This window comes from Dendropsophus ebraccatus, chromosome 15 (genome assembly GCF_027789765.1).
Source record: "Dendropsophus ebraccatus isolate aDenEbr1 chromosome 15, aDenEbr1.pat, whole genome shotgun sequence".
NCBI classification, from domain to species: domain Eukaryota; kingdom Metazoa; phylum Chordata; class Amphibia; order Anura; family Hylidae; genus Dendropsophus; species Dendropsophus ebraccatus.
The window spans coordinates 1,925,369-1,941,026 of record NC_091468.1 but is presented as its reverse complement, the minus strand read 5'-3'; the positions used below and the strand labels follow the sequence as shown (position 1 = coordinate 1,941,026).

At 53.2% G+C, this 15,658-nt stretch overlaps 1 protein-coding gene across 1 annotated transcript; it reads right to left on the bottom strand.

The window, feature by feature from the left end:
* Nucleotides 1–260: 260 nt before the first annotated feature.
* Nucleotides 261–15,243, bottom strand: LOC138773949 (solute carrier family 22 member 7-like). The gene is made up of 9 exons (XM_069954451.1): nucleotides 14,613–15,243; nucleotides 10,580–10,683; nucleotides 8,140–8,294; nucleotides 6,957–7,125; nucleotides 5,918–6,041; nucleotides 3,605–3,717; nucleotides 3,307–3,521; nucleotides 2,064–2,172; nucleotides 261–1,475 (listed from the first exon to the last, which is right to left on the bottom strand). The coding sequence occupies exons 1-9, from the start codon at nucleotides 15,039–15,041 to the stop codon at nucleotides 1,232–1,234; spliced, it is 1,662 nt and encodes a 553-aa protein (XP_069810552.1). The 5' UTR covers nucleotides 15,042–15,243; the 3' UTR covers nucleotides 261–1,231.
* Between the last annotated feature and the right edge of the window lie 415 nt (nucleotides 15,244–15,658).

Genomic DNA, 15,658 nt, shown 5'->3' with positions numbered 1-15,658 from the left:
ATATATGACGTACGGGTACGTCATATGTCCTTAAAGCTGTCCTTATAGCTGTATAGTATGTGTGTGTGTGTGTGTATGTGTGTGTGTGTGTATGTGTATATATATATATATATATATATATGTGTGTATGTATGTATGTGTATATATATATATATATATATATAATATATCATATATCCCAGGCAACTGCGGCCTCACACACTATGTATGACACAATGTCACTCAGTAAAGTTCCCTGTCCCCTGGCAGCCTACTGTGTGTTGTGCCGCCATGCTGCTCTGGATCAGCATTATCCCAGCCACCCTCCTGATCCGCTGTCACATGACACTGGTGTAAGAACATGATGGGAATCTATTTTGGTATAATTTTATGTCCCAAATGAATGGTATCTAGAAGAGGTGTGACAGCAGTCTGCACTCAGGGGGGTGGGTAATTTCTCAGCAGTCGGCCCTCGGGGGGGATGGGGGGGGGGTGGTTCGTCATCTCTCAGCACTCTGTCAGGCAGGCACTCTGTAGTCAGTTCTATGGGGCGGGTCATCTCTCAGCAGTCTGTCCTGGGGGGGGGGGGGTGACATCTCTCAGCAGTCTTCCCTTGGGGGGCGGGTCATCTCTCAGCACTCTGTCCTCGGGGGGTGGGTCATCTCTCAGCACTCTGTCCTCGGGGGGCGGGTCATCTCTCAGCACTCTGTCCTCGGGGGCGGGTCATCTCTCAGCACTCTGTCCTCGGGGGCGGGTCATCTCTCAGCACTCTGTCCTCGGGGGCGGGTCATCTCTCAGCACTCTGTCCTCGGGGGCGGGTCATCTCTCAGCACTCTGTCCTCGGGGGGTGGGTCATCTCTCAGCACTCTGTCCTCGGGGGGCGGGTCATCTCTCAGCACTCTGTCCTCGGGGGCGGGTCATCTCTCAGCACTCTGTCCTCGGGGGCGGGTCATCTCTCAGCATCTCTGCACTTGGTTTTAGGGGATACAGATCCTCTGGGGCAGGCACCCTGCAGTCAGTCCTGGGGGGGGGGGGGTTATCACACAGCACTCAGCTCCAGGAGATCAGTTGTGGGTTTCCCACAGGGGTTAATACTTAATAACAGGGATGTCCCGCAGCTGTAGGACACTGGGTCACATGGATGTTGAGTATTATTCCCCCCCCCCTCCCCCCTCCGGTATATATACATCTCAGTCTGAGGGTTTAGGCTCTGCTGATGCTATAACTTCTCTGGAATTGATGTCAGGATCTGTTATTTTTGTGCTTCCTCCGGAGTTCCTCCCGCCACCTGGCTTTGCTCTACATCCCCGATGATCTCTGGCAGAGGGACGTTGAGGGTCTCGGGGAGGAGAGTGGCCGTCAGTCCACAGATCACCGCCATGCTGCAGAATATCACCTGCGACAGAGGTTCCCAGAAGTCATCCAGGAGCTTCATCAGGGGAGCAATCGAGACTCCAAGTCGCCCCAGAAAGGATGTGTAACCAATGCCGTTTTGTCTGAGGGGGCAAAGACGAGAAACGGAACAGATGAGGGACTCAACAATGGGGGAAATGGAGCGGACTCCCTTATGGCTGCTGTCCACTGCGGGTGATGGGCCTACCGTAACTCCTGACTCCTCCATTCCTCTCAGGTTCTCTGTCTGTCCACTTCCCTCCTTTATGGTGCGTTCACACCTACAGGATCTGCCGCAGATTTCATTTACATAACTGAACACAGCATCAAATCTGCTGCAGATCCTGTAGGTACGAACGCACCTTTAAGCTTTTTCTGCTTAACTCCTCTCCTTGCCCCCCTCCGCTCGCGCTTTCCGTCCGACCATCTTCCTCCTCTGGGGCTTTCCTGCCCCTTACACTCTTTTTGGACTCTCCCGCCTGACCCTTCCCCCCCCCCCCCCTTCTTGGGCTCTCCTGCCTGACCCTCCCCCCCCCCCTTCCTCTCGGGCTCTCCTGCCTGACCCTCCCCCCCTTCTTCTCGGGCTCTACTGCCTGACCCTCCCCCCCCCTTCTTCTCGGGCTCCCCTCTCTGACCCTCCCCCTCCGTGCTGATGGTTTCTGCCACATGGGGTATTTTGCTGTGCGCTGTACCTGATCACTGTAGGGAACATTTCAGCAGTGTACAAGATAACAACAGTAAACGCCGCCTCCGAGAAGCCTTTCCCAATAATGGCGATTGTTGTGCGAAGCTGCCACAGTGCTGAGGAAGAAAGAGTGTAAATCTGGGGCCCCAGAGGATGAGGCCTAGTGCGATGTTCTGCAGACCTCCCAGGGACCAGTAGGTACATCCCTATACACCTACTCGAAATGTCATACATTCCCACCTGTTATACTGTAGCCGGTCTCCACCCCTCCCTGCCTAGTGATGGTGGTCCGTCATACATTCCCACCTGTTATACTGTAGCCGGTCCTCCACCCCTCCCTGACTAGTGATGGTGGTCCGTCATACATTCCCACCTGTTATACCGTAGCCGGTCCTCCACCCCTCCCTGCCTAGTGATGGTGGTCCGTCATACATTCCCACCTGTTATACCGTAGCCGGTCTCCCCCCCCCCCCTCTGCCTAGTGATGGTGGTCCGTCATACATTCCCACCTGTTATACCGTAGCCGGTCTCCCCCCCCCCCCCTCTGCCTAGTGATGGTGGTCCGTCATACATTCCCACCTGTTATACCGTAGCCGGTCTCCACCCCTCCCTGACTAGTGATGGTGGTCCGTCATACATTCCCACCTGTTATACTGTAGCCGGTCCTCCACCCCTCCCTGACTAGTGATGGTGGTCCGTCATACATTCCCACCTGTTATACCGTAGCCGGTCCTCCACCCCTCCCTGACTAGTGATGGTGGTCCGTCATACATTCCCACCTGTTATACCGTAGCCGGTCCTCCACCCCTCCCTGCCTAGTGATGGTGGTCCGTCATACATTCCCACCTGTTATACTGTAGCCGGTCCTCCACCCCTCCCTGCCTAGTGATGGTGGTCCGTTATACATTCCCACCTGTTATACTGTAGCCGGTCTCCCCCCCCTCTCTGCCTTGTGATGGTGGTCCGTCATACATTCCCACCTGTTATACTGTAGCCGGTCTCCCCCCCCCCTCTCTGCCTAGTGATGGTGGTCCGTCATACATTCCCAACTGTTATACCGTAGCCGGTCTCCCCCCCTCTCTGCCTTGTGATGGTGGTCCGTCATACATTCCCACCTGTTATACTGTACCCGGTCCTCTACCCCTCTCTGCCTAGTGATGGTGGTCCGTCATACGTTGCGTTGTGCCTGTTTTCTTACGTGCTTATACATTTACTTGCACTGTGTACTCCTCTGTGTAATGGACTCTCACCGCGGGGGATGACCACATTGGCTCCTATACACACACCGGTCATGACTAAGGTGAGGACTTGTGTTCTGCGACGTCCCAGGTGGTTGAGCAGGAAGTAGATGCTGAGCTTGGCGGGCACCTCCACCAGGGCGTACAGGAAGTGGGTGAGGAATAGGCTGAGGCCGAACCCAGAGATGTCCAGACTGATCCCGTAATATGAGAAGGCAACGCCGAAGCTGTGGATGATGGAGACGTTACTGCCAGAATGAAGCCCTCCAGCATAGGGAGGGTAAGGGGCAGCAGAAGGAGCACTTCTCACCACACCAGTCCGGAACAGAGCGAGATCCTGCGCATTTGTCGGGTCCGGAACAGGTCAACGTAGGAGAAGTTGATGGAGGATGATCCCATTGACCGCGCCAGTCTCTGAATATTCTGTCAGAAAACATATGGATGAATAAGGACTGCAACGACAAACCAGCGGCCCTCCCGTCATCCATCCGTTTTCTGTGACCTAGCGGCTGCCAGACACATAGTAATCTGTAGTAATGACTGCACCACCAGATGATAGCCGGGGGGGGACATGACTGCACCACCAGATGATAGCCGGGGGGGACATGACTGCACCACCAGATGATAACCAGGGAGGACGTGACTGCACCACCAGATGATAACCAGGGAGGACGTGACTGCACCACCAGATGATAGCTGGGGGGACGTGACTGCACCGCCAGATGATAACAAGGGAGGACGTGACTGCACCGCCAGATGATAGCCAGGGGGGACATGACTGCACCACCAGATGATAACCGGGGGGACATGACTGCACCACCAGATGATAGCCAGGGGGGACATGACTGCACCACCAGATGATAGCCAGGGGGGACATGACTGCACCACCAGATGATAGCCAGGGGGGACATGACTGCACCACCAGATGATAGCCAGGGGGGACATGACTGCACCACCAGATGATAGCCAGGGGGGACATGACTGCACCACCAGATGATAGCCAGGGGGGACATGACTGCACCACCAGATGATAACCAGGGGAACATGACTGCACCGCCAGATGATAACCAGGGAGGACGTGACTGCACCGGCAGATGATAGTCGGGGGGATGTGACTGCATCGTCAGATGATAGCCGGGGGGGACATGACTGCACCACCAGATGATAACCGGGGGGACACGACTGCATCGCCAGATGATAACCAGGGGGACACGACTGCACCGCCAGATAACTGGGGGGACATGACTGCATCGCCAGATGATAACCGGGGGGACACGACTGCATCGCCAGATGATAGCCGGGGGGGACATGACTGCACCGCCAGATGATAGCCGGGGGGGACATGACTGCACCACCAGATGATAGCCGGGGGGGACATGACTGCACCACTAGATGATAACCGGGGGGACACGACTGCATCGCCAGATGATAACCGGGGGGACACGACTGCATCGCCAGATGATAGCCGGGGGGGACATGACTGCACCGCCAGATGATAGCCGGGGGGGACACGACTGCACCGCCAGATGATAACCAGGGGGACACGACTGCACCGCCAGATAACTGGGGGGACATGACTGCACCACCAGATGATAACCGGGGGGACACGACTGCATCACCAGATGATAACCGGGGGGACACGACTGCATCGCCAGATGATAACCGGGGGAACACGACTGCATCGCCAGATGATAACCGGGGGGACACGACTGCATCGCCAGATGATAACCGGGGGGAACACGACTGCACCGCCAGATGATAACCAGGGGGACACGACTGCACCGCCAGATAACCGGGGGGACATGACTGCACCACCAGATGATAGCCGGGGGGACACGACTGCACCGCCAGATGATAACCAGGGGGACACGACTGCACCGCCAGATAACTGGGGGGACATGACTGCACCACTAGATGATAACCGGGGGGACACGACTGCACCACCAGATGATAACCGGGGGGACACGACTGCATCGCCAGATGATAACCGGGAAGGACATGTCTAGAGGTGATCGAACCTTGGGATTTTGCAGGTTCGATTGAACTCGAACATTCTCGAACCTTCCGCATTTGATTCCCGATGCCTTCCCGATCCGCGGGGAAAGATAAGACTGCCGAGTACAGCCTGGAATTACGGGATAAATCCTAGGTAATAGGCTGTATCCCAGGAAATCCAGGCAGTACTTGGGCTGTCTCCTCCTTCCCCACGGAACGGGAAGGCATCGGGAATCAAATGCGGAAGGGTCGAGTTTGATACCACCTAACTTTTTCCGGCGTTCAATCATCTTTAGACATGACTAGATAATAACCAAGGACAACACGACCACCCCACCAGATAATAACCAGGGGGGACATGACCGCACCGCCAGATAATGACCAGGGGGACACGACTGCACCGCCAGATGATTACCGGGGGAGGGGGCACAGAGGTCACGAGCTGTGTACAGATGTGTGAAATATTTTGTTTTCACAATTTTAGACACATTGCAGCAAACATTTAAATATAAATGATCCAAGTCCACCCCAAGTGATGACAGGTGCGGGACGCTCTAGGGAGAAGTGCACGGGGAAAGGCTTCTCCTAGCACACAGACCTTGATGGAAAGGTCTGCAGACTATCTCACCTCTTTATTCTTACTGAAAGATTCCAGATCTTGTCCATTCATGGCAGCACATCGCACCAATTCTTTCTCCCCTCTCTCAGCCAGGCCCTTGGTCAGCAACCATCGCGGAGATTCAGAAAGCCACCTGGAAAGGAGGAGGACAGAAGGAGAGGAGTAAGGGTGGTATTACACGAAGCGATTTTTTTCAATTAACGATTAACGATAAACGATCTCCAACGATCGCAATAGCGGTTGCCTAATAATCGTTCGTTTTACTACACGGAAAGATTATCGGTTATATTGGAGCAACAAAATTCAAGAACACTCCCCTTTCAATTTGCGAATGAACAGGGAACGGCTAACGACATCTTATTCAAACGAACGATGTGCGAACGATGTGTAAAAGACAAACGATAAAAATAGATCCAAAACCTATTAAACGACCAACGACCAATCGTTCGTCGTTTAATCGTTGTCTACTATTACACTTAAAGATAATCGTTCAAATACGACCGATTGAACGATTATTCGAACGATAATCGCTTCGTGTAATACCACCCTAAGAAAGAAGGAGTGGAGGAGGAGGTGAGAGGAGGGGGAGGAAACGGGGAGAGGAGGAGGAAAGAGTGAGAGGAGGGGGAGAAAAGAGTGAGAGGAGGGAGAGGAGGAGGAAAGAGGGAGAAGGAGGAAAGAGGGAGAGAAGGAGGGAGGGAAGAGGGAAAGGAAAAGGAAAGAGGTAGAGGACGAGGTAAGAGGGAGAGAAGGAGGAGGAGGAAAGAGGGAGGGGAAGGAGGAGGAAAGAGGGAGAGGAGGAAGAAAGGGGGGGAGGAGGAAGAAAGGGGGGGAGGAAAGAGGGAGAGAAGGAGGAGGAAAGAGGGAGGGGAGGAGGAGAGGGGAGAAGAGTAGGGAAAAGGAGGAGAGGAGTAGGAAAGAGTGAAGGGAGGATGAGGAAAAAGGGTAGAAGTAGGAGAGAGATAAGGAGGAAAGAGCAGAGAAGAAGAGATGACTAGGAGAAGCCTTGCTGGTGCGGCTCCGGTGAGGTCGCTGGTTCGGCCCTTACCACATACTGACCACGCCCAGGGCACAGGGTGCGGTGATGGTCACCACCAGCCAACGCCAGTCTCTGATGAGATATGCGATCAGTGCCAGGAGTGCGCTTCCTATGCTCCAGCAGATACTGGTGAGGACCCCGGCCGTGGTGCGATGCTCCATGTTCACCCACTCCAGACCTGGGGAGAGAGGAGTCATGTACCCTGGGCCTTATAACCCAGATGTTCCCCGTGTCTTCTGCTCCACCCTAATTATATATAACATAGTATATCCTGTACCTTGATTGGGTCCTGCCGCTGTGTACCCTTATGTACTACCCCGGTGTACCCCCATGTACCCTCACATACTACCCCGGTGTACCCCCATGTACCCTCACATACTACCCCGGTGTACCCCCATGTACTCTCACATACTACCCCGGTGTACCCCCATGTACTCTCATATACTACCCCTTTGTACCCCATATACTGCCCCTTTTCCGGTTTTTACCAAGGGCCCCTCCCCACACACCTCTTGGTGTTGGTGTAAGTCAGGTGCAGCTTAACCCTTCAGTGTTGTACATTGATTGCCCTGTAACCCTTTTTTTTTTATTGGTGTAAGCTGAGTGCCGTCTCACCCCTCGGTGTTGGTGTAAGTTGAGTGCCGTCTCACCCCTCGGTGTTGGTGTAAGCTGAGTGCCGTCTCACCCCTCGGTGTTGGTGTAAGCTGAGTGCCGTCTCACCCCTCGGTGTTGGTGTAAGCTGAGTGCCCTCTAACCCCTCGGTGTTGGTGTAAACCGAGTGCCGTCTCACCCCTCGGTGTTGGTGTAAGCCGAGTGCCGTATCACCCCTCGGTGTTGGTGTAAGTTGAGTGCCGTCTCACCCCTCGGTGTTGGTGTAAGCTGAGTGCCGTCTCACCCCTCGGTGTTGGTGTAAACCGAGTGCCGTCTCACCCCTCGGTGTTGGTGTAAGCCGAGTGCCGTCTCACCCCTCGGTGTTGGTGTAAGCTGAGTGCCGTCTCACCCCTCGGTGTTGGTGTAAGCTGAGTGCCGTCTCACCGTTCGGTGTTGGTTTAAGCTGAGTGCCCTCTCACTGTTCAGTTGGTGTAAGCTGAGTGCCTTCTCACTTTTCGGTGTTGGTGTAAGCTGAGTGCTGTCTCACCCCTCAGTGTTGGTTTGAGCTGAGTGCCCTCTCACAAGGTATAGGAAGTCTTACTTAATGCCACCACAGTGATGGTCATTCCAGATAGAGAGAATCCAGACAGCGTCAAACTCACAGCGAACATTGGGTACGATACGGATCCAGCAGAGAGGCCCCCGCACACCAGAGACAGGACCATGGCCAATAGGAGCATCGCTCTGCGGCCAAACCTGAGTGGAAGAGAAGATATGGGAATTAGAGGAAATCTCACCAGTAACCTCCCCACTGCCCAAGACCACCAGAGACATTACCAGTAACCCACCCACTGCCCGAGACCACCAGAGACATTACCAGTAACCTCTCCACTGCCCGAGACCCCCAGACACATTACCAGTAACCCACCCCACTGCCTGAGACTACTAGAGACATTACCAGTAACCTCTTCACTGCCCGAGACCCCCAGACACATTACCAGTAACCTTTCCACTGTCTGAGACCCCCAGGCACATTACCAGTAACCTTTCCACTGTCTGAGACCCCCAGGCACATTACCAGTAACCTTTCCACTGTCTGAGACCCCCAGGCACATTACCAGTAAACCCCCCACTGCCCGAGACCCCCAGACACATTACCAGTAACCCCTTAACTGCCCTAGACCACAAGACATATTACCAGTAACCCCCCCACTGCCCGAGACCCCCAGACACATTACCACTAACCTCCCCCACTGCCTGAGACCACCAGACACATTACCAGTAACCCCCCACTGCTCGAGACAATGGTGGATGCTACCACTAACCTTTGGGGGGCTGCTAAGACATTGGTACAGGTGATACGGACACAGTTTTTGAGGTAATCTGCCCAACCCCACAGAGCCCACCATGATAGAACCTACCATCACAGAGTCCACCATCGCAGAGCCCACCCCCACAGAACCCATTATCGCAGAGCCCACCCCCACAGAGCATACATCACAGAGCCCATCCCCGCAGAGCATACATCACAGAGCCCAACATCGCAGAGCCCATGCCCACAGAGCCCACCCCCACAGAGCCCACCATCACAGAGCCCACCATCACAGAGCCCACCCCCACAGAGCCCATCATCACAAAGCCCACCCCCACAGAACCCATTATCGCAGAGCCCACCCCCACAGAGCATACATCACAGAGCCTATCCCCACAGAACCCACCATCGCAGAGCCCAACATCGCAGAGCCCACGCCCACAGAGCCCATCATCAGAGCCCACCCCCACAGAGCCCAACATCACAGAGCCCAAAATCACAGAGCCCAACATCACAGAGCCCAACATCACAGAGCCCAACATCACAGAGCCCAACATCACAGAGCCCATCATCACAGAGCCCATCATCACAGAGCCCATCATCACAGAGCCCATCATCACAGAGACCCCCATCACAGAGACCCCCATCACAGAGACCCTTATCACAGAGACCCCCATCACAGAGCCCATCATCACAGAGACCCCCATCACAGAGCCCATCATCACAGAGACCCCCATCACAGAGCCCATCATCATAGAGCCCATCATCATAGAGCCCATCATAGAGACCCCCATCACAGAGCCCATCATCATAGAGCCCATCATCATAGAGCCCATCATCATAGAGCCCATCATCACAGAGCCTACATTACAGAGCACATGATCACAGAGACCCCCATCACAGAGCCCACCCCCACAGAGCCCATGATCACAGAGACCCCCCATCTCAGAGCCCACCCCCACAGAGACCCCCCATCTCAGAGCCCACCCCCACATACCCTATCCCCACAGAGCCCACCATCTCAGAGCCCACCCCCACAGAGCCCACCATCACAGAACCTATCCCCACAGAGCCCACCATCTCAGAGCCCACCATCTCAGAGCCCACCCCCACAGAGCCCACCATCTCAGAGCCCACCATCACAGAACCTATCCCCACAGAGCCCACCATCTCAGAGCCCACCCCCACAGAGCCCACCATCACAGAGCCTATCCCCACAGAGCCCACCATCTCAGAGCCCACCCCCACAGAGCCCACCATCGCAGAGCCCACCCCCACAGAGCCCATCATCACAGAGACCCCCATCGCAGAGCTCACTCCCACAGAGCCCCCCATCACAGAGACCCCCATCGCAGAGCCCACCCCCACAGAGCCCATCATCACAGAGACCCCCATCGCAGAGCCCACCATCGCAGAGCCCACCCCCACAGAGCCCCCCATCACAGAGACCCCCATCGCAGAGCTCACTCCCACAGAGCCCCCCATCACAGAGACCCCCATCACAGAGACCCCCATCGCAGAGCCCACCCCCACAGAGACCATCATCATAGAGCCCATCATCATAGAGCCCATCACAGAGACCCCCATCACAGAGACCCCCATCACAGAGCTCACCCCCACAGAGACCATCATCACAGAGACCCCCATCACAGAGCCCACCCCCACAGAGACCATCATCACAGATGGCTGAGTGTTTTTGGAGCCCCACCCCTCTGCATCCCCTACTCACCTGTCAGACAGGTATCCAAAGGTGATGGTCCCTATTGTCACTCCGATGAAGAAGAAGGTGGCCAGAATGTTGCTTAGTCCTTTCTTCTCACACACCAGATCCCACTGTGTAACAAGGAAGGGGTTCACTTACTTTACACAATGTCATGCAGTTTGGTATCATCTGCCCTATGCTATTACCCCTGGCATGATGTAGATACAGACTCTGGTAAGTATAGCACACACATGTATATATTATGTATATTACACCGCTATATACTTATATATGACACCGCTATATACTTATATATTACACCGCTATATACTTATATATTACACCGCTATATACTTATATATTACACCGCTATATACTTATATATTACACCGCTATATACTTATATATTACACCGCTATATACTTATATATTACACCACTATATACTTATATATGACACTGCTATATACTTATATATTACCGCTATATACTTATATATGACACCGCTATATACTTATATATGACACCGCTATATACTTATATATTACCGCTATATACTTATATATTACACCGCTATATACTTATATATTACCGCTATATACTTATATATTACACCGCTATATACTTATATATTACCGCTATATATATTGAAACTAGAGAGATTAACGAGCCTCTTGCAGCCAGTCCGCGGGCCAGGAGATCCCGGTGGAGAATCAAAGGAAGGTTCTGCCAGCTGGAGGTACAACCGTGCAGGAAGGTCCGGGACTTTAAGTGGCGCTGACGGCTTCAGATGGACATCACTCCTTCAATGATGGGAGTAGTAGTACTTGATGTAAAATCAAAGCTTAATGTAAAATTGAAGTTTTATTACAAGAATTATGCGTTTCAAGGCACAACCTCTTCATCAGATTCACATCAAGTACTACTACTCCCATCATTAAAGGAGTGATGTCCATCTGAAGCCGTCAGCGCCACCAAAAGTCCCGGATGTTCCTGCACGGTTGTACCTCCAGCTGGCAGAACCTTCCTTTGACCGCTATATATATTACACCACTATATACTTATATATTACACCGCTATATATATTACACTGCTATATACTTATATACTTATATATTACACCGCTATATATATTACACTGCTATATACATATATTAAATCCCAGTATCCTTATATATTACACCGCTATATCCTTATATATTACACTGCTATATACATATATTCCACCGCTATATATATAACATCACTATATATATTACACTGCTATATATATTACACCGCTATATACTTATACATTACATTACTTTATACTTTATAGTTAATGAGGTATCTTTGGTATCTGTCCACATTCGATATTCCACTGGCACTACTAGTCCCAGGCTCACCACAAAGATGTCAAGTACATTCAGTACGGTCATGCTCTGTCTGTGTAACGGTGGTGGAGTAGAATGTAGTGCGGTCATGCTCTGTCTGTGTAACGGTGGTGGAGTAGAATGTAGTGCGGTCATGCTGTACCTGGGTGACAGTGGTGGAGTAGAATGTAGTGCGGTCATGCTGTACCTGGGTGACGGTGGTGGAGTAAAATGTAGTGCGGTCATGCTGTACCTGGGTGACGGTGGTGGAGTAGAATGTAGTGCGGTCATGCTCTGTCTGGGTGACGGTGGTGGAGTAGAATGTAGTGCGGTCATGCTGTACCTGGGTGACGGTGGTGGAGTAGAATGTAGTGCGGTCATGCTCTGTCTGTGTGACGGTGGTGGAGTAGAATGTAGTGCGGTCATGCTGTACCTGTGTGACGGCGGTGTAGAATGTAGTGCGGTCATGCTGTACCTGGGTGACGGTGGTGGAGTAGAATGTAGTGCGGTCATGCTCTGTCTGTGTGACGGTGGTGGAGTAGAATGTAGTGCGGTCATGCTCTGTCTGTGTGACGGTGGTGGAGTAGAATGTAGTGCGGTCATGCTGTACCTGTGTGACGGCGGTGTAGAATGTAGTGCGGTCATACTGTACCTGGGTGACGGTGGAGTAGAATGTAGTGCGGTCATGCTGTACCTGGGTGACGGTGGTGGAGTAGAATGTAGTGCGGTCATGCTGTACCTGGGTGACGGTGGTGGAGTAGAATGTAGTGCGGTCATGCTCTGTCTGTGTGACGGTGGTGGAGTAGAATGTAGTGCGGTCATGCTGTATCTGTGTGATGGTGGTGGAGTAGAATGCAGTGCGGCCATGCTCTGTCTGGGTGACGGTGGTGGAGTAGAATGTAGTGCGGTCATGCTCTGTCTGGGTGACGGCGGTCAAGTAGAATGTAGTGCGGTCATGCTCTGTCTGTGTGACGGTGGTGGAGTAGAATGTAGTGCGGTTATGCTGTACCTGTGTGACGGTGGTGGAGTAGAATGTAGTGTGGTCATGCTCTGTATGTGTGACGGGGGTGGAGTAGAATGTAGTGCGGTCATGGTGTACCTGGGTGATGGTGGTGGAGTATGACCACACTACATTCTACTCCACCACCGTCACACAGGTACAGCATGACCGCACTACATTCTACTCCACCAACGTCACACAGAAAGAGCATGACCGCACTACATTCTACTCCGTCTGTGTGATGGTGGTGGAGTAGAATGTAGTGCGGTCATGCTGTACCTGGGTGACGGTGGTGGAGTATAATGTAGTGCGGTCATGCTGTACCTGTGTGACGGTGGTGGAGTAGAATGTAGTGCGGTCATGCTCTGTCTGGGTGACGGTGGTGGAGTAGAATGTAGTGTGGTCATGCTCTGTCTGGGTGACGGTGGTGGAGTAGAATATAGTGCGGTCATGCTGTACCTGTGTGACGGTGGTGGAGTAGAATATAGTGCGGTCATGCTGTACCTGGGTGACGGTGGTGGAGTAGAATGTAGTGCGGTCATGCTGTACCTGGGTGACGGTGGTGGAGTAGAATGTAGTGCGGTCATGCTGTACCTGGGTGACAGTGGAGTAGAATGTAGTGCGGTCATGCTCTGTCTGTGTGACGGTGGTGGAGTAGAATGTAGTGCGGTCATGCTGTACCTGGGTGACGGTGGTGGAGTAGAATGTAGTGCGGTCATGCTATACCTGGGTGATGGTGGTGGAGTAGAATGTAGTGCGGTCATGCTCTGTCTGGGTGACAGTGGAGTAGAATGTAGTGCGGTCATGCTGTACCTGTGTGACGGGGGTGGAGTAGAATGTAGTGCGGTCATGCTCTACCTGGGTGACGGTGGTGGAGTAGAATGTAGTGCGGTCATGCTGTACCTGGGTGACGGTGGTGAAGTAGAATGTAGTGCGGTCATGCTGTATCTGTGTGACGGGGGTGGAGTAGAATGTAGTGCGGTCATGCTGTATCTGTGTGACGGGGGTGGAGTAGAATGTAGTGCGGTCATGCTGTACCTGGGTGACGGTGGTGGAGTAGAATGTAGTGCGGTCATGCTCTGTGTGACGGTGGTGGAGTAGAATGTAGTGCGGTCATGCTGTACTTGTGTGACGGTGGTGGAGTAGAATGTAGTGCGGTCATGCTCTGTCTGGGTGACGGTGGTGGAGTAGAATGTAGTGCGGTCATGCTGTACCTGGGTGACGGTGGTGGAGTAGAATGTAGTGCGGTCATGCTGTACCTGGGTGACGGTGGTGGAGTAGAATGTAGTGCGGTCATGCTGTACTTGTGTGACGGTGGTGGAGTAGAATGTAGTGCGGTCATGCTGTACCTGGGTGACGGTGGTGGAGTAGAATGTAGTGCGGTCATGCTGTACCTGGGTGACGGTGGTGGAGTAGAATGTAGTGCGGTCATGCTCTGTCTGTATGTCGGTGGTGGAGTAGAATATAGTGCGGTCATGCTGTACCTGGGTGACGGTGGTGGAGTAGAATGTAGTGCGGTCATGCTGTACCTGGGTGACGGTGGTGGAGTAGAATGTAGTGCGGTCATGCTGTACCTGTGTGACGGTGGTGGAGTAGAATGTAGTGCGGTCATGCTGTACCTGGGTGACGGTGGTGGAGTAGAATGTAGTGCGGTCATGCTGTACCTGGGTGACGGTGGTGGAGTAGAATATAGTGCGGTCATGCTGTACCTGGGTGACGGTGGTGGAGTAGAATGTAGTGCGGTCATAGTCCCAGCCCTGATCACAGCTCTGCACCCAGGATCTGTTCACCACGGCCCTTTGGGATCTGTTGTGGAGCAGGTGAGGCTGCGGCTCGGAGAACATCTCACAGGAGCTGAAGGCACCATCAGGCTCTCGGGGGAGGTTGATGAGGACAAGGTCCGCCTGGCTGAGGTTTCCGGGGTTCCTGCGCTCAGGGATGCGGCAGTGATGGGGGGGCACAGCAGAGATGAAGATGTGCTGGAGGAAATGTAGAGGGAGGATGATCCGGGGAATGCACAAAATTAACAATGTGAGGACCTGGAATCTTCCGAATCCCCCAGCATCATGGAGAACCTCATCAAAGGTCAGCTTCACAGGAGCGACTATGGGGCTGGGGGCAAGAGGCAGGAAATCCATGAAGAAGTTGTATCAGAGACTGAGGATCCTGGGGCAGCTCTTCACTGGTGGCTTTCTTCTACAAGTACAAGACCTCCTGTCCGTCACCTCCTCCGGATCCTCAGCAGCCAACACATTCCTGGACCTATAAGCCTCTTATTCCTCAGACTTCCTCAGGGCGGCATTCCCACCAGGCAGAGCCAGGCCGCCCACACGTCACCAGGTCACACATCAGCCAGGAAGAATCCATCAGTCTCGGCTCCGTACACACAGTCATTTGACCGGAGTCACACTAACATCTTGTTATAAGGTGATGGAAGGTATAAGAGTGACGATTCATCCAGGAGGACGAGAACTCAGCAGAAGACTTCCATAATGTCACACCACGTATACACCCCCTGCCAATCCCGTCCCTCTGTATACTCCTCATTACATCCAGCCATCCATCATCCCCCCCCGACCACAGACTATTCCTCCATCATCCCTCCCGACCACAGACTATTCCTCCATCATCCCTCCCGACCACAGTCAATTCTTCCATCATCCCTCCCGACCACAGTCTATTCCTCCATCATCCCCCCCGACCACAGTCTATTCCTCCATCATCCCTCCCGACCACAGACTATTCCTCCATCATC

What these genes read in the sequence shown, in the direction of transcription:
- LOC138773949 (XM_069954451.1), bottom strand. Translation starts at nt 15,041, where the DNA reads ATGGATTTCCTGCCTCTTGCCCCCAGCCCCATAGTCGCTCCTGTGAAG. An exon ending in ACTCCACCACCGTCACCCAG is followed by an intron (nt 10,684 to 14,612) that starts GTACAGCATGAC and finishes CTTGTTACACAG; the next exon opens with TGGGATCTGGTGTGTGAGAA. An exon ending in TTTGGATACCTGTCTGACAG is followed by an intron (nt 8,295 to 10,579) that starts GTGAGTAGGGGA and finishes TCTTCCACTCAG; the next exon opens with GTTTGGCCGCAGAGCGATGC.